The sequence below is a fragment of the Schistocerca americana genome, chromosome 2 (assembly GCF_021461395.2).
Source record: "Schistocerca americana isolate TAMUIC-IGC-003095 chromosome 2, iqSchAmer2.1, whole genome shotgun sequence".
Lineage (NCBI taxonomy): Eukaryota > Metazoa > Arthropoda > Insecta > Orthoptera > Acrididae > Schistocerca > Schistocerca americana.
The window spans coordinates 366556005-366574716 of NC_060120.1; the positions used below are offsets into that span (position 1 = coordinate 366556005).

Sequence of the window (18712 nt, forward strand, 5' to 3'; positions counted from 1 at the left end):
ATGTCGCTTTCCAGGTTTTGTTGAGTAGTCCCTGTGTTGTAATGTAGTCCTTTGGTATGACTCTCACAAGATACGTTTAAGTTAAAGTTGAATTAATCGAAATTATATCTGAAAATATCGTTTTGTGGCAATGGTGCCCAAGGAAATAAGAAATATGTCTCCAAAGATGTTTATTTAAGACTAAAGATTACAAACAATTAATACCACAGTGCTAAATACATGCAGTGCAAATAAGGAGAGAAACGAATTCAAGAATAAATAACATCTAGCCTAGAAGAAATAGCATTTAGCTTAGAATAACCTTGCCATAGGACAGAACAGGGCCGTAGGCCCTGGCGGAAGGAGCGGCGGACACTGCAGGCCCAGAGTATGCCGCTCTGGTAGCCTGTTGAGGGGCAGGGGCGGCCCTGGCGGCAGGGGCGCGGGCGGGGGCGGGTGCGGCAGCGGAACCTGCGGGGGCGGGGTGGGTGCCCGGCTGGCGGTGCACGACGGCGTTGAAGCCGTTGACGGGATCGGCGGTGTAGTCGACGGTGCGGATGGAGCCGTCCGGCTCGGCCAGGCTGTAGCTGCCCTGGACGACGTCGCCGTTGCGGGTCTCCTGTTGGTTCTTGGAGTCACCGGTGATAGAGTCAGACACGCTGTAGCCGTAGCTGTACTGGGGATTGGGGTCGTACTCTGTGGCGACGGTAGCAGGCGGGGCGGCGGCGACGGGGGCGGGGGCAGCTCTGACGGAGGGGGCAGCAGCGACGGCCTGGGCGAACCTGGCGACGGGGGCGGCGACAAAGGCGGGGGCGTAGCTGCCAACTGGGGCAGCGGCAATGGCCGGGCCGTAGCTGCTGATGGGGGCGGCGTCGATGGTGGGGGCAGCGTAGGCGGGCGCGGCGAAGGCGGCACCGGGAGCGACGATAGCGGGCGCGCCCAGGTACCCGGCGTGTGCCACGGCCGCCACGGCGGCGAGGACGATCAGCTGCGGCAGTCATGCAGTGGCTACTTTACCATATTGTTAACAAAAGTGTGTCCATTATCCATCATAAGAAAAAAAATCAATAGATGCTCTCTGACTGTCTGCACCTTGTCTTTCTGTTTGGGCTTTATTATGTGGAACCATTGGGATCATAATTTTTGTCTTTTTCATAACAGAGAACTGTGCAATACTGCACACCTAGGCTGCGTTCCATAATTGAGACTAGAGTTGTGCTATATCGAAACTGCAGTTCGGTAGTTTTGGAGCAGTACAAAAATGGCGTAGTAAATTGTAGGATTATTAATAGTATTTTTAGCATTGGTAGGAAAAGAAAGATAAACGAATGTGTAAGAGAGAAACCGGGAGGCACCGACTTCTCAATGTTTTGTTTGTTTGTTTAGCTGTTTCCTTTGCACATAATCAGAAACACACATCATTCAGTGTTAGTCCATTATATATTTTATATCTTTACAGAATACAGATTGCATTTTATAAGCAATAAAAATTAGTTGATCGCCTAGCTTCTGCGCTCTGTGCTTTTATGCAACAAAAGCAATAACTATTGGTGCAAGTACAGTTTACATGCACAGACATAAAATATATGTAGATAAGAATTGTTGTTATTTTGTACTCAATTGAACATTCTTCATCATGATGAAAGGCAAGAGTTTTCTTTTATTGTTGATAAATGCGGAAGTTGTTTATGAATAACAGAAACACGTTTTATATAAGTATGCCGATGTATTAAAGAGATGCTTGATACATTTTTGTTTAGCAAACATTTTCTTTATTTTACCTTTTTCTTGAGGAAATTGCGTTTTCTAGCGCTGTTTGATAAAATGTATAGTTTTCTTTATTTTTTACTTTTGTTGAGGTAAATATGTTTTGTGGCGCTGTATGATAAATTGTATAGTTTTCGTTATTTTTGCTACAGTATCCCTCTGGTTTTCTTTACAAACAACAATTTTCAAATAAAATCTGAATTAAACGTTGAAATGTTTGATTTTGCTGTAAATACTGTTATAAGTACTGCTATAAATTCTTAGTTAGCAGACGGGAGAATAATTATGTACCAAAATCTTCCTTAGCTTATGTGGCCCTTAATATATCCTCACTCAGTTTCTAAATGTTTCCTGTTTTTAGAGGGATCTAGTTAGACATTGATCACATACGTAGAGTAAAGAAAGCGATTGTCATGAGGTAACGTCCGATAGGTATGCAACACACCTAACGCACAGATAATGCAAGTACGACCTTAACTGACCATGGTTACTAGTAAAACTACCGCAGTCTACGCTTACTCACGGCAGTCTAAGTAGCCTACGCCAGTTTTGGAACTTTAGCTGAGATACTGGACTCCAACGTAGGAGGACTTGGATTCAGTTGTTCGGTCATTCTGAAGCATTTTTTTTTTATACTAGTGCGTACATGGTGTCACTGCCACTCTTACGGGACGTTAAACTCCAATCATCTTTCGCATTCCCGAATAGTTTCTTAATCTCCGTCTGGTCATTCCGATTGTGGTTTTGCCGGCCGCGGTGGTCTCGCGGTTCTAGGCGCTCCGTCCGGAACCGCGCGACTGCTACGGTCGCAGGTTCGAATCCTACCTCGGGCATGGATGTGTGTGATGTCCTTAGGTTAGTTAGGTTTAAGTAGTTCTAAGTTCTAGGGGACTGATGACCAGAGATGTTAAGTCCCATAGTGCTCAGAGCCATTTGAACCATTTTTTTTTATTGTAGTTTTCCTTGTCTATCCTGCATTTCTTCACGAGTCACATGTATCGGTCACGGTTCTTTCTTAGTCAAGAGTCCGCAGGTCGTGGTCGTGCGGTAGCGTTCTCGCTTCCCGGGTTCGATTCCCGGCGGGGTCAGGGATTTTCTCTGCCTCGTGATGACTGGGTGTTGTGTGATGTCCTTTGGTTAGTTAGGTTTAAGTAGTTCTAAGTTCTAGGGGACTGATGACCATAGATGTTAAGTCTCATAGTGCTCAGAGCCATTTGAACCATCATAGTCATGACAGAAATTAACTGAATACTCTGCCTGTGTTGATATCGCTGTCAATCTCTGATCTTTTTTTTTTTCTTCGAAGTATTAAACAGTGATGTGGTTTTTACCACGTAGACCAACCCTCGTGTAAATGTTGCGCATCCTTTTTCCTAAAAGGAACCTCGACTGAGCCTGAAAGTACCCACAGGAAATCTGCGGTCTGTCTAACAGTTTATTGTTTTTTTCTTCTGACGCAGTTGTTAAGTTGAATTATCGAAAGTCTGGTATATTCGGATCAGATCGCAATGAAAATTTGGTTTTCGCTTCACGACGGGACATCTTCTGGTATCAGCGACAATTTTGATGACTGCGCTGCAAATTGCTAATATCTGAAGGTGGTCAATTCTGCCTAATGCGGAACTAAGCTCTATGGATATGAACTGAACTAATCTGAACTAATGGCTGCATAAGGGTCCAATAATACAAAATCCAGTAGTACTGCTGCTCTTCGCCACACGCGTTAGTCTAACTGAATGTCTTCAGGAGTAATGATTGCACTTCACAGTAGTCTGCACTGCTCTGGTAGAAGAATGGCCAAGTTGTTTTAAAACACCGTCAAGCTGTAGTACACGTATAATTAAGTTACCCCTGCTTTGTTCAAATATTCAAATGTATGTTAATTCCTAAGAGACCAAATTGCTTTAGTCATCTGCCCCTAGACTTACACACTATTTAAACTAATGTATGCTAAGAACAACACACACACGCTTGCCCGAGGGAGGACTCGAACCTCCGGCAGGAGGAGCTGCTCAACCCGTGACATGGCGCCTCAAACCGCGTTGCCACTCCGCGCGGCTCCTGCTTTGTTCTTAATAATACTGGTTGTATGCTAACAGTAAGTAAGCTGTTGAACACACTGATACATTACTATCTACCTTGATGTTCTAAACTGTCGTAAATACTTTGTACGAAAATGATACCGGAAAACTTTGACGTCTCATAAAAGGTAATGCAGTAACAAAATGAATATATCAATCCATGAATGGAAAACTCTTTCCACAGTGCTACGTAGTATCGTAAATGTGTGGACTGACAAGTACCCACATCCTAAGCGGTGGGACAAGTAGTAGATACGCGTAACTAAGAATGCAAGTTTCAAGAATTCGACAGTATTCTGTAACGAAGAAAAAGAGAAATAAAACGCTGAGATAAAAATAATCAAACGTAAGCGGCTGTCTTTGGCTGAAAAAATACGCAAAAAATTTGAATCAACCAGTATTTTTCGCAAGTGGTATTAAGAAACAAAGAAAATCCGAAACGTTACTTGCCTTGCTTGTTTCCATTATTGGAGACACCTGCTTACCATGGACTGATGTACTTGCTGGACGGTACCTGTCGCGATCTGATCATTTTTACTCGTTGCATGTGTACTGCTAACTCAATCATCTCATGACACTACCGGAATTAAAATACTCACATTCTTCAGAAGTTTCGACAAAATAAAGTACGTTATGTCCGGTAAAAAAATTTTACTGTAGCCAAGATGGCATAAATTCGTCTTTATTTTCGAAAATCGATTTCGACAGACTTTGCTGTTATCTTATGGTCTTCAAAAATTTTTGTTAAAAAACATATTGTTTGTGAATTTCAACCTGAAGGCAGGTTATCACATTAGTGGACAAAACGTAAAACATTATGCAAAGCCTTGTCAGAAATGAAACATTTTCAATCAAAAAGCACTTTGTGCACATGGCAATGTCCGTATGTGCAGTGGTTACAAATGATTGTTAAGGCTTAAGCGCTACATAAACGGACATGGCCATGCGCACAAGGCGCTTCTCGATTGTATATGTTTTGTTTCTGACAAATCTTTGCACAATGGCAAAATGTGCTACATTTCATCCACTACAGAGTACATTCAAGCCTTTTGAATGAACTATGACAGAAGCCAGAACAATAGAGGACTGGCGTACTAGGACAAGTATTGAAACTATGAAACAGTGCATTGACAATGGCTAGGCACTAGCCGAAATTTAAATTTACTTTAGTGAAGCCCTAAAAGAAAGGACGACTGATTGCTGTGCTCTACCATTTTGAAAGTCATATCGCATTCATTGAGTGCATTCCACATTCCTAACGGAAGATAACTTGATTTATCCACATTACACCAAGTGGACATTTTATCCGGTCGTTATGTATTTTCTTACGATCGCTTAACGACGATACTTTCCCGTAGTAAACAGCATCGTCAGCGAACTCTCTTGTAGTTCTGCTGACCGTTTGTGTATACTGAGAACATTAAAGAGCCTACTACCATTCCTCTGTGCACTTGTGATGTTAATTTGTTCTGTGTAGAACTTTGCCTCCCAGGGTAATGTTCTGGGCTCTGAAATGCTCACCAGCAAATCGCTCAACTATGAAGATACTCCGTACGATAGCATCTTGGTTAGTATTTGACGATCCTAGGTAGACGCTTTGTGGCCAGTATTGTACCTGTCGACACCTGATTTCTAAAGTGAAGAATACGGTACCGTTTTTTTTTGTGAACTTAGACGTTTTTCGGTTCTGGCAGGGGAGTGCATTAATTATGCTTGACTTTCTGTTATTTGTAGTTTCATTTTTTTATTTAAAGTTCCTCTGTGTATTTTTTATATGTTCAGAAGGCGTAAATGTAGCTACCTAGAAGAATGGTTATACATGAACTTTACATGTGGTCTGAAACAGATTTGAATAAAAACAGTAATTGAAAATCTTAACACATATTTTGAAATAACGCGTAAATTTCTACCTTCTGGTGTACATGAAATTTATTTCATAGTTTATATTTTCATACCAATATAACTTTTTGGAAGCCTATCTTCGGCACATGCGTATCTTTGGTTTTTAGAAGCATGGTCGATTCGGCATGTATGTAACGGAATGGGTGGAGTGAACCGTGTCAGCGTGCTTGTACCTGGGGGCTAACAGTTCTTTTTTATTTGGACTAAGTTGGCCGCTGTGGCCGAGCGGTGCTAGGAGCTTCAGTCCGGAACCGCGCTGCTGCTACGGTCGCAGGTTCGAATCCTGACTCGGGCATGGATGTGTGTGATGTCCTTAGGTTAGTTAGGTTTAAGTAGTTCTAAGTCTACGGGACTGATGACCTTAGATGTTAAGTCCCATAGTGCTTAGAGCCATTTATTTGAATTATACAAAAGAAAGTTCAGTTTCACTCTTATTATGACGAAATTTGTGTGCATCGTCTACGTCAAATGTATACGAAGAGTTTTAGCTTGCATTGAAGAAATAGCCAAAAACGAAGCTTGCGTTTTATTCAAGCAACTGATAAAAACCCGGACCACTCTCAACACCAGGTCAACACAACACAGCATCCTCACCGGCCGGAGTGGCCGTGCGGTTCTAGGCGCTACAGTCTGGAACCGAGCGACCGCTACTGTCGCAGTTTCGAATCCTGCCTCGGGCATGGCTGTGTGTGATGTCTTTAGGTTAGTTAGGTTTAATTAGTTCTAAGTTCTAGGCGACTGATGATCTCAGCAGTTAAATCGCATAGTGCTCAGAGCCATTTAAACCATTTGAACAGCATCCTCAAAGCAACGCTCCCGAAGTGTCTACAATCGTTACGTAAATGTACCCCGCTCTAGATTATTAGGAAGTGCAAAAAGTGAGAAGTCTGCTCTGAAGTGCCTTCATCAATTAACTGTTTTCAGTAATATCATTGTGGGAGTTGAATACGTTTCAAGTAACGAACACTTTTCGAAAATCTAAGAACACTAGTCATTTGACTTGGATGTACCTCCTACAGGACATCGTGTATGGATAAAACAATCTGTATTCCATACGAGTGGTTTTTTTCTGAATCTGTGAAGACCGAGAAAAGTCTCTTGTCCTGTAGGATCGTCATGACGGAACTGGCCACACGAGACGTACCTTGTAAGCCATGCTGGAGGTGCCGCTGTCGTGGCGGTGCTGCTGGTGGAGGCTGCTGTGTTGTTCTGAAGCACCCCGCGGCCCCTGCCCTTATATACCTCGTGGTGAGCGCGTCACTCTAGCCGCCTCTTGCTGACACTCCTGTCAGGCCAGTTGTCGCAGCCGTATCGGTTACTCTTTCGTACGCCGCTGCGCCGTGCTCCTGGATTTCAGTGGCGTTTTGCAACCCCTTCGAGATCGGCACACATTTGCACCCACAGCTGACCACTGGCGTTACGTACTGACCAAGTATGTGATCAGCTCGTCATTCCGCAAACGTCCGCGTTTTGCTTTCTTTCAATATGAGGCTAACGCTGCGTGCGGTGTCAACTGAAATAAAAGCATCAGAAAACTAAGACTGGGTTTGTCAGTCTCTACAAGCGGTAACTATTGCTGTGACTGTATTGGAGCAAGGTTCAAAATAGTTCAAATGGCTCTGAGCGCTATGGGACTTAACATCTGAGGTCATTAGTCCCCTAGAACTTAGAACTACTTAAACCTAACTATCTTAAGGACATCACACACATTCATGCCCGAGGCAGGATTCGAACCTGTGACCGTAGCGGTCATGCGGTTCCAGACTGTAGCGCCTAGAACCGTACGGCCACACCGGTCGGCACTGGAGCAAGGTGTAAAGATTCTAGATAAGGAATAAATCTCTCTCTTATTACGTTTACATATCCAGACATACTGTTGAAGAGTGAAAGATTACATTCAGTCACGAACTCTGTTAATTATTCAAAGACGTTAGCATTGGTGTAAGATTTTTGTAGCGACAAGGTGGAACATTCAGTTTTGATGAATGGACAAATACGCAGTTCAGAGACAACAGCATAACTTCTCTTGTGGTGTACTGAATTCATTCAGCACGACCTTTGACCTACTGCAACCGTACAGCATGAGAGTGCTTTATATTTCTGTAATCATCCTTCTAGCTGAAGGGTAAGCAATCATGAGAGTGGCTCAGACAACAATAACTTACTTTATGTTATTAACTTATGTTAAGATAGTTTGCCTAAAACTATCTGTTGATGAACCCTCCCATCAAACACCTAATCAGCACTGATTCACAAAACATTGTTCTAGTGAAACATAAGTCACTCTTTTTTTCTACACAAAATATTGAGTGCTATTGACAATGGATCTTAAGCTGCTTCAATATTTCTAGATTTTCGGAAGGCTTTCGCCACAGTTCCTCACCAATGGTCTCTAACCAAATTGTCAATCGGAGTACCAACTCGAAAATGCGATTCGATTCCTTATTTACTGTCAGAAAGATCACAGTTCGTAGTAATTGACGGGAAGTCATCTAGTGAACTAGAAAATATGTCTGTTGTTCCCGTTGACGAGATATCTGCGTACTGCGAAAAGTAAAATGTGTGACGTCCTCCACACAGCTGCTAAAAAAGATCCACTACATTTCAGTTACATGATAAATCATACAAACTCAAAGATTGTCCACGCAACTAAATATCTAGGAAGTAAATTACGAAAAACTTAAATTAGAATCATTATACTAAAAAATGTGGAGCAGACGAAACAATGACAGTGTGTTTTGGCGGAACACTTAAAAGATGCAACAGATGGGATTGATAGACGACACTGGAAAAGTTCAGAGAAGAGCAGCTGGTATTGTATTGTCCCGAATTAAGGAGAGAATGTAACGAATATGATAAGCGAGTTGGGTTGCAATCATTAAAACAAAATGTGCTTTTTATTTCTTTTCGCGAAATTTCAGTAACTGAATTTTTCTCTGAATGTGAAAATATTTTGTTGACTCCAACCCACATAGGCATAAATTAGCATCATAATAAAATCAGGATGAAAAATTCTCCTATCATAGTACAAAAAAAGGCGAATATGTCCTTTACAGAGTTAGGGGTTTAAAAGAAGGGAACTAGTTTTCGACTTATGTGGCAGCTTCATAGACATTTAAATTGAAACATCTTGACATGTTTGAACTTTTTTACTTGTTAGTATTAGTCCCATGCAATGTAATGTAATGCATCGTGTCAAGTGAAGTAACATGATACATAATGACATCCTTCCAAACAAATCCACCGCCAGAAATTTTATACTCTCAGCTATTACATATATGCTCTTTAGCATGTGTTATTAATATTGTTTATTGCAGCTAGTGAATCCTCTGTATTTTGGATATAGGATCAGGGACTTTAGTCTGTAAATTGCAGGATGCGGGTGTGGCAACACCTTGCAGCTAAGAGAGCTCACTGCGTTGCGGAAGTAGGGTAACTCGAAAAAGAGCGATTACGTCAAAATGTTTTAAGTGTCTTTGAACATATTGGATAATTCGAAAAGCTAGTTGCCTTTGCTTTCAGTCCTAATTCTTGTCAGGATATATTCGCCTTTTTGTGCTATGATAGGAGTATTTTTCATTTTGGTTCCCAACTTTCACTCTACCATAATTTCGACATTAGGCCGCCATAGCTTGGCACTCGACGTAGACTTTTATTGATTCGGGCGACGACTGCTCCTGTATAGGTCACTTTACTTGTCTTTCGGACTGTGCTGCTTATATCGCGGCAACACATAAATGCTTCACAAAACAACACAACGACAATTAATTACATGTGCTTACCTTCCTACAAGATGTTAACCGATTTGCAAAAGATTAAAACATGTCAGTGTAGCACATAAAACACACAAAAAACGTGTTTTTTTGCCCATAAAATCCGAATGACGCTAGATTTTTTTGAACGCAAGCTTTCAATTTTATCGTAAGAAGGCATTTCTTATTTATCTGCATCCGTTTAAGACGTTTCCATGCATTCGGTTCACGTAAGAATGATTTTTATGTGCTACATTTACCTCTACTTTAAACCATCATATCTAGACAATGGATAAAGATTATTGGATAAAAATTTTCTTTTTGATTTTATCCACTTATCTACCTTAGTACAAAATTTGAACAGCTTCGTACAAGTTTGAAGTGTAAAAGTGGTGTACTTCAAAAACCTGCCAGAAAAACATGTTTTTGCACGTAATTTGAAAGGTAGTAGTGGCGCGTGTAAAAAACTTACTGCCAATACGTTTATTGCACGTAAAATCGAACACAAGCTACATTTTTAAAGTGAGTTTTCAATTTTATCGAAAGAATGGATTTTTTATTTGTTTCACTTTAAACTGTTTCCATGCATTCAGTTCATGTAAGAATAAATTTTAAGTGCTACATTTAGCCCGACTTTAAACCATTGTATCTGGACAACGAATAAAGATTATCGAATAAAGAAAGTCATTTTGTGTTTATTCATTTATCTATCTTCGTGCAAAGTTGGAATCGATTCGTACAAGTTTAAAATATAGAAGTGGCGCAGTTCAAAAACCTCAAAAACCTACCAGAAACAAAATTTTTTTCCACGTATTTACACGTAAAATCCGAAGAGTCCACATACAAATTGTGCCACTAACTGAACATTAATGCCAGCCCAATTAACATTTTTTGCAAAAGGAATTAAACGATTCGCACAGTTTGACTGGGCGCCAACTCCGGTTCGTCGTTCAAACCTTGCTTGATATACTGCAACAGCTACAGTAAGCTAGATGTTCGAATGGCTATGCAATTGGCCCCTGGGCCGGGCTAAACCAAAAACTTTTCACCTAATGTTCCTAGATCAAATAGGAACCGAGTCCCCCCGACCCCAAAACTACAATTCTGCGCGCGGCCTTCTCAAACATATTTGTTACAGGACTTCTGCGCTGTAACGATAAGAGAAATAGGCGCTCGCGTGCTGTTTGAGTGGAAGGGTAGAGAAATAAAGTAATTCAGTGAGACTCTGCCGAACACTGAAGTTCGAACTACAGAATAATCATAATAGAAATAAACGTTTTACCATATAGTATGTGATGTAGATGTAGAAAGGACGTAGACTGGTAAGCGAATCACAGTACCCCAAAAGTGTGGCTGTGGTTTGAATTCAGGTTACTGATAATCCAGGTCAGTTTCATTTTTTTAACATTCGCGTTTTTACATTCCTTTCACAAATTTTATGTTGATCGTTTACTCTAGGTTTTCTGCCAGGTTACAGTGCATTTATGTGTGTTTGAAACATGCTATTTACCTGAACCGATTTAGGGAAATCACGGAAAGCCTAAATCAGGATGACCGGGCGCGGGTTTGAACCGTAGTCCTCCCGAATGCGAGTCCGGTGTGCTAACCACTGCACAACCTTGCTCGGTAGTAATTACTGGTAATTCGAGCGATGGTAGAAACCGGGAGGAGAGGTTACCTCAATTTACCCTCTTACAAGGGGACCGCGCCCACTAGTTATCACCGATTTCGTTCAGATTTATGGTGTACGCACGGCTGGGCCAAAAATGAAAATGGTAGCGGGGAACCCCAGATGATCGAGCTTTTAGAAGAAACCCCATTTTTGGTGCGTTTCATGTGAGACGTGAGCCATTTATGTTAATGTAGTTCGAAGGCAGCGATTGGTGCTGCAGAACGGGTACAGAACGGTAATATGACGGTCGTGAGTTCGAGTCCCTATGCAGAAACCTTTCTTTATTTTCAATTCTTACCATATTTTTTTTGCAAACTAACCGAAATAATACCAAATAAATTGTATTTATTAATATTTTCATAACAACTTGAACGACTAGAGATAGGAAGTTCATAGTCACAGGACGTGTACATCAGTATATTTTGCAGAAATGATTAGCATTTGAACCGTATCGGCCTACGGGTTCAACATCGATGTCGCGGCGCAGCACGCAACACCACCTACCGGTAAAATGTGCCTGCAGCTCTCGTTGCTATTGGATCAGTGTAACTTGATCAGACGTGCAGGATATCTCACAGTCCGCAGCTCGTGGTCGTGCGGTAGCGTTCTCGCTTCCCGCGCCCGGGTTCCCGGGTTCGATTCCCGGCGGGGTCAGGGATTTTCTCTGCCTCGTGATGACTGGGTGTTGTGTGATGTCCTTAGGTTAGTTACGTTTAAGTAGTTCTAAGTTCTAGGGACTGAAGACCATAGATGTTAAGTCCCATAGTGCTCAGAGCCAGGATATCTCACAGACGTATGCACGCACCGAATCGTGAGTTTGAAAAAGGGCGCATTATTGGCGTGAGAGAATGTGATACACTCATCCGGCAAACTGATGCTCGTGTTTCGACAGTGCAACGGGTATGCAGCGAATGGTTCACGGAAGGCCGTAGAACACGACGAGATGGATCAGGTCACAGCAACCAGATCACCTTCCGAGTTGATCAACATCTCATCCGAATGGCATTGCAGGATAGATCTGCGTCCTCCTCGGCTCTGGTGCAAAAGTGGGACAGTGTAACGTATCGTACACTATCAGGGGTAACAGTCCGTCGCCGTCTACTACGGCATCGGTTACGTGCGCGCCGTCCACTTCTCTACCTACCTTCGACGAATTTGCGCGCCTTCCACTTCTCCACCTACCTTCGACGAATATGCAGAAACATGCTAGAGGGCAGTGGTGTATGGAACGACGTCACTGGAAACAGGTATGGCATCAGATAGTGGTTTTAGAAGAATCCAGGTTCTGTTTGTTTGAAAATGATGGCCGCATTTTGGTTTGCCGCAAGCAGGGGCAGCGACATCACAGTGACTGCATTCGCACAAGGCATGCAGCGCCAACTCTAGCCCTTATGGTGTGGGATGCTATTGGGTACAACCACTAATCACAGCTGGTGCATGTCCAGAGTGACCAGTGTGACCTGCGTAAATGACATCTTACGACGTGTAACCATATCTTTTCTGCGGAGCACCCCACACGCCATTTTTCAGCAAAGCAATGCACGACCACATGTTGTTGCACGAACACGTGCCTTCCTGGTTTCACAGGATGTCAACATTTTGCCCTGTCCCACCATTTCACCAGACTTGTAGCCAATCGAAAATGTGCGGTATATGCTGAAATGAAGGATGCAACGCTGAGACCCAAAGTCAACCATCATAGATGAACGTGGGAATCAGGTGAATGCAGCGTGGAAGGCTATACCACAGGACGTCATTCATGTCTTAAACGAGTCGATGCCATCACGCATAGAACATGTTTACAGGGCTCATGGTGGATCCTGTTACTACTAGGCAGCAGCACACATGCTAACCGAGGTGAATGAAATACTGATTATTTCTGCAGAGCATACTAGCATACATCTGTGAATACGTAAGTCCTACCTGTAGTCGTTCAAGGTATTCTGTTTTTGCTGAACATGAGCGAATATTTTATTATTCTGTAGTTGATGATTTGCACGTAAAAAGAGGATCGTTTTGTTCGAAGGCTGTTCGAAGGTCAAAGTGAGATTAACGGAAGTCCTGTGTGCTTTAATTAGAAGTCCTTCTTGGAAACTTATTTGCAATGTCGTAGTGAAAGCTGTTGTTACACCCCTTTCTTGGGAATTATTTTTTCCTTTTCTTTTCAATTCTCTATGGAGATATTAATGAATAAAATATGTTAAGCACTATTTCGGATTATTTGCAGTGCCTGTAACGTAAAAATTTAAAATAAAAAATTAAAAAGCTTCCACATCCGAACTCGAAACTAGGACGTCCCTATTACCGTTCTGTGATCTCTCTGGTGTTCCAAACGCTACCTTGAACTTACATTACCTTAAATGGGTCATGCCTCACCTGACCCACGCCACAATTGCTTTTTTCGCTAAGCGCTTGGTCATCTGGAGTTTCCGCTTCCGTCACTTTCATTTCTCGCCGAGCCCTACGTATACCATAAGTTTGGACGAAATAGGTGGGGAAGAGGAGACACTGTTCCATTGTTAGTGAAAAACTAGAGTAACAACATCCCAGTCACTTAATCAGTTTCACTGTATACACGACCTAAGTAGGTAGTGGTCCAAAATGTTACACTGCTGGCCATTAAAATTGGTACAACAAGGAGAAATGCAGATGATAAAAAGGTATTCATTGGACAAATATACTATACTAGAACTGACATGTGATTACATTTTCACGCATAGATCCTGAGAAATCAATACCCAGAACAACCGCCTCTGGCCGTAATAACGGCCTTCATACGCTTGGGCATTGAGTCAAACAGAGCTTGGATGGCGTGTACAGGTACAATTGCCCATGTAGCTTCAACACGATACCACAGTTCATCAAGAGTAGTGACTGGCGTATTGTGACGAGCCAGTTGCTCAGCCACCATTGACCAGACGTTTTCAATTGGTGAGAGATCTGGAGAATGTGCTGGCCAGAGCAGCAGTCAAACATTTTCTGTATCCAGAAAGGCCCGTACAGGATCTGCAACATGCGATCGTGCATTATCCTGCTGAAAGGTGGGGATCGAATGAAGGGTAGAGCCACGGGTCGTAACACATCTGAAATGTAACGTCCACTGTTCAAAGTGCTGTCAATACGAACAAGAGGTGACTGAGACGTGTAACCAATGGCACCCCATACCATCACGCCAGGTGATACGCCAGTATGGCGATGACGAATACACGCTTCCGATGTGCGTACACTGCGATGTCGCCAAACACGGATGCGACCATCATGATGCTGTAAACAGAACCTGGATTCACGCGAAAAAATGACGTTTTGCCATTCGTGCACCCAGGTTCGTCGTTGAGTACACCATCGCAGGCACTCCTCTCTGTGATGCAGCGTCAAGGGTAACCGCAGCCATGGTCTCCGAACTGATAGTCCATGCTGCCGCAAACGTCGTCGAACTGTTCGTGCAGATGGTTGTTGACTTGCAAACGTCCCCACCTGTTGACCCAGGGATCGAGACGTGGGTGCACGATCCGTTACAGCCATGCGGATGAGATTCCTGCCATCTCGACTGCTAGTGATAGGAGGCCTTGGGATCCAGCACGGCGTTCCGTATTACCCTACTGAACCCACCGATTCCATATTATGCTAACAGTCATTGGATCTCGACCAACGCGAGCAGCAATGTCGCGATACGATAAACCGCAATCGCGATAGGCTACAATCCGACCTTTATCAAAGTCGGAAACGTGATGGTACGCACTTCTCCTCCTTACACGAGGCATCACAACAACGTTTCACCAGGCAACGACGGTCAACTGCTGTTTGTGTATGAGAAATCGGTTGGAAACTTTCCTCATGTCAGCACGTTGTAGGTGTCGCCAGCGGCGCCAACCTTGTGTGAATGCTCTGAAAAGGTAATCATTTGCATATCACAGCATCTTCTTCCTGTCGGTTAAATTTCGCGTCTGTAGCGCGTCATCTTCGTGGTGTAGCAGTTTAAATGGCCAGTAGTGTACTTCAGTTTCATGACTGAGAAACTTATTATTCGTATAAGACAAACTGTATAATTTCAGGACTTCCGAAGATGCTAGTACAGTACTACACAAGTACAGTGGGTGTGAATTGTGCAGCAACATGCTGTATGTCGTACATAATGCGCTGAATGTTTCCAATATGAATATTATGTGACCATATTTTGTATAAATGTTGTTCTGTGTATGTCCTGCGTGAACAAGATTTCTGATGGTTAAACCTACAGGCTGATGTATAAGAGTTCAGATCCATTTGTGTGCTTGTGTTGTATTGTAGAATATGAGCTTTCGTTCTTTTTCTCTTTGTGCAAAGTGTATATGAGGCGCAAATGCTAATACCGTCCACCAGTGCCTAGATGAATGTGGCTAACCGCCTCACAACCACACTGAGCCTAACTTGCAGAAATGGCTGGGCAATAACTGATCCTATATCGAGGCAGCAGCTACCTACATGATCTGACTGCACATCCACTTCAGAGGGTTAAAATGTTCCTATTGGAATGTGCTGCAAACATGGAGCGTCGTTTAACTGTTTACTTGTCTTAGTAGTGGTTTTGCCAATTATGTAAGGGAGCCAATGGAGATCAACTGTTTTGGTTAGTTTTACTGTGTTGGCAAGCGCTTGTTATATTGGCCAGGTAATAGTTAAAAATCGTGGTATATAGATGCCATTAGTTAAATAAAATGTTTTTCGACGATAGTTTCACATATTACACTGAAGCGCGAAAGAAACTGGTGTAGGCATGCGTATTCAAATACAGAGATATGTAAACAGACAAGATACGGCGATGCGGTCGGCAACGCCTATGTAAGACAACAAGTTTCTGCCGCAGTTGTTAGACCGGCTGCTGCTATTACAATGGCAGGTTATCAAGATTTAAGTGAGTTTGAACGTGGTGTTATAGTCTGTGCACGAACGATAGGACACAGCATCTCCGAGGTAGCGATGAATGGCGGATTTTCCCGTACGAGCATTTCACGAGCGTACCGTGAATATCAGCAATCCGGTAAAATATCAAATCTCCGGTATCACTGCGCACGGAAAAAACTCCTGCAAGAACGGGACCAACGACTACTGAAGAGAATCGATCAACGTGACAGAGGAGCAGCCCTTCCGCAGATTGCTGCATATTTCAGTGCTGGGCCATCAACAAACGTCAGTATGCGAACAGTTCAACGAAACATCATCGATATGGGCTTTCGGAGCCGAAGGTCCAGTGATGTAGCCTTGATGACTGCACGACACAAAGCTTTACGCCTCGCCTCGGCCCGTCAACACCGACATTAGACTGTTGATAACTGGAAACGTGTTGCTTGGTCGGACGGACCTCGTTTCACATTGTATCGAGCGGATGGACATGTACGGATATAGAGACAACTCATGAATCCATGTCAGCAGGGCACCGTTCAAGCTGTTGGAGGCTCTGTACTGATGTGGAGTGTGTGTAGTTGGAGTGATATGGGACCCGTGATACGTTTAGATAGGACTCTGACAGGTGACACATACATACGCATCCTGTCTGTCCACCTGCATCCGTTCATGACGACGGACTTGGGCAATTCCAGCACGACAATGCGACACTCCACACGTATAGGATTGCTGCACAGTGGCTGCAGGAACACTCTTCTGAGTTTAAACACTTCCGCTGGCCACCAAACTCCCCAGCCACGAGCATTATGAAGCGTATAAGAGATGCCTTGCAACGTGCTGTTCAGAAGGGATTTCCACCCCCTCGTACTCTTACGGATTTATGGACAGCACTGCAGGGTTCGTCGTGTCAGTTCCCTCCAGCACTACTCTAGACATTATTCGAGTCCATGCCACAACGTGCTGCGGCAGTTCTAGGTGCTCGCGGGAACTCTACAAGATATCAGTCGGGTGTACTAGTTTTTTCGCTCTTCGCTGTTTTCTTCCTTCCTTTTTTAGAAAAGAAATATAAAGGAATGCGTATCGCTGAATAGGGGCCCGCATTTCGTAAGCGCTACAGGCCACGCACTATCTTAAAAACGTTCAGTTATCGTCTTGTTTCCCCGAATAAAGAAACAGACGTTCTCCTTCGTGAACAGGACTATCGGAGGATAGGATGTGATGGCCATCTACATCTACATCTACATCTACATGGATACTCTGCAAATCACATTTAAGTGCCTGGCAGAGGGTTCATCGAACCACCTTCACAATTCTCTATTATTCCAATCTCGTATAGCGCGTGGAAAGAATGAACACCTGTATCTTTCCGTACGAGCTCTGATTTCCCTTATTTTATCTAGGTGATCGTTCCTCCCTATGTAGGTCGGTGTCAACAAAATATTTTTGCATTCGGAGGAGAAAGTTGGTGATTGGAATTTCGTGAGAAGGTTCCGTCGCAACGAAAAACGCCTTTCTTTTAATGATTTCCAGCCCAAATCCTGTATCATTTCTGTGACACTCTCTCCCATATTTCGCGATAATACAAAACGTGCTGCCTTTCTTTGAACTTTTTCTGTGTACTCCGTCAGTCCTACCTGGTAAGGATCCCACACCGTGCAGCAGTATTCTAAAAGAGGACGGACAAGCGTAGTGTAGGCAGTCTCCTTAGTAGGTCTGTTACATTTTCTAAGTGTCCTGCCAATAAAACGCAGTCTTTGGTTAGCCTTACCCACAACATTTTCTATGTGTTCTTTCCAATTTAAGGCGTTCGTAATTGTAATACCTAGGTATTTAGTTGAATTTACGGCTATTAGATTAGACTGATTTATCGTGTAACGAAGTTTAACGAGTTCCTTTTTGCACTCATGTGGATGACTCACTCTTCTCGTTATTTAGGGTCAACTGCCAATTTTCGCACCATTCAGATATTTTTTCTGAATCTTTTTGCAGTTTGTTTTGATCTACTGATGACTTTATTCGTCGATAAACGACAGCGTCATCTGCAAACAACCGAAGAAGGCTGCTCAGATTGTCTCCCAAATCGTTTATATAGGTAAGGAACAGCAAAGGGCCTATAACACTACCTTCTTTTTACTGTTTTACTCGATGACTTTCCGTCAGTTATTGCGAACTGTGACCTCTCTGACAGGAAATCGCAAATCCACTCACATAACTGAGACGATATTCCATAATCACGCAATTTCACTACGAGCCGCTTGTGTGGTACAGTGTCAAAAGCCTCTGAAACCCCTTGCCAATAGCACTCAGCACTTCATGAGAATAAAGAGCTAGTTCTGTTTCACAGGGACGATGTTTTCTAAAGCCTTGTTGACTGTGTGTCAATAGACCGTTTCCTTCGTGGTAATTCATAATGTTCGAACACAATATGTGTTCTAAAATCCTGCTGCATATCGACGTCAACGACATGGGCCTGTAATTTAGTGGATTACTCCTACTACCTTTCTTGAATATTGGTGTGACCTATGCAACTTTCCTGTCTTTGGGTACGTATCTTTCGTGGAGCGAACGGTTGTATATGATTGTTAAGCATGGAGCTAAAGCATCAGAATACTCGGAGAGGAACCTAAGTGGTATACAGTCTGGACCAGAAGAGTTGCTTTTATTAAGTGATTTGAGTT

At 43.0% G+C, this 18712-nt stretch overlaps 1 protein-coding gene across 1 annotated transcript; it reads right to left on the reverse strand.

Annotated features, from left to right (window-relative positions):
* Positions 1-286: 286 nt before the first annotated feature.
* LOC124594016 (cuticle protein 21-like) lies at positions 287-6903 on the reverse strand. Its single transcript, XM_047132368.1, has 3 exons — positions 6874-6903; positions 451-967; positions 287-354 (listed from the first exon to the last, which is right to left on the reverse strand). Exons 1-3 carry the CDS (start codon positions 6883-6885, stop codon positions 287-289), a joined length of 597 nt encoding a protein of 198 aa, XP_046988324.1. The 5' UTR covers positions 6886-6903.
* Positions 6904-18712: the final 11809 nt, after the last annotated feature.

What these genes read in the sequence shown, in the direction of transcription:
- LOC124594016 (XM_047132368.1), bottom strand. An exon ending in CACCCACCCCGCCCCCGCAG is followed by an intron (nt 355 to 450) that starts GTTCCGCTGCCG and finishes CTGGGCCTGCAG; the next exon opens with TGTCCGCCGCTCCTTCCGCC.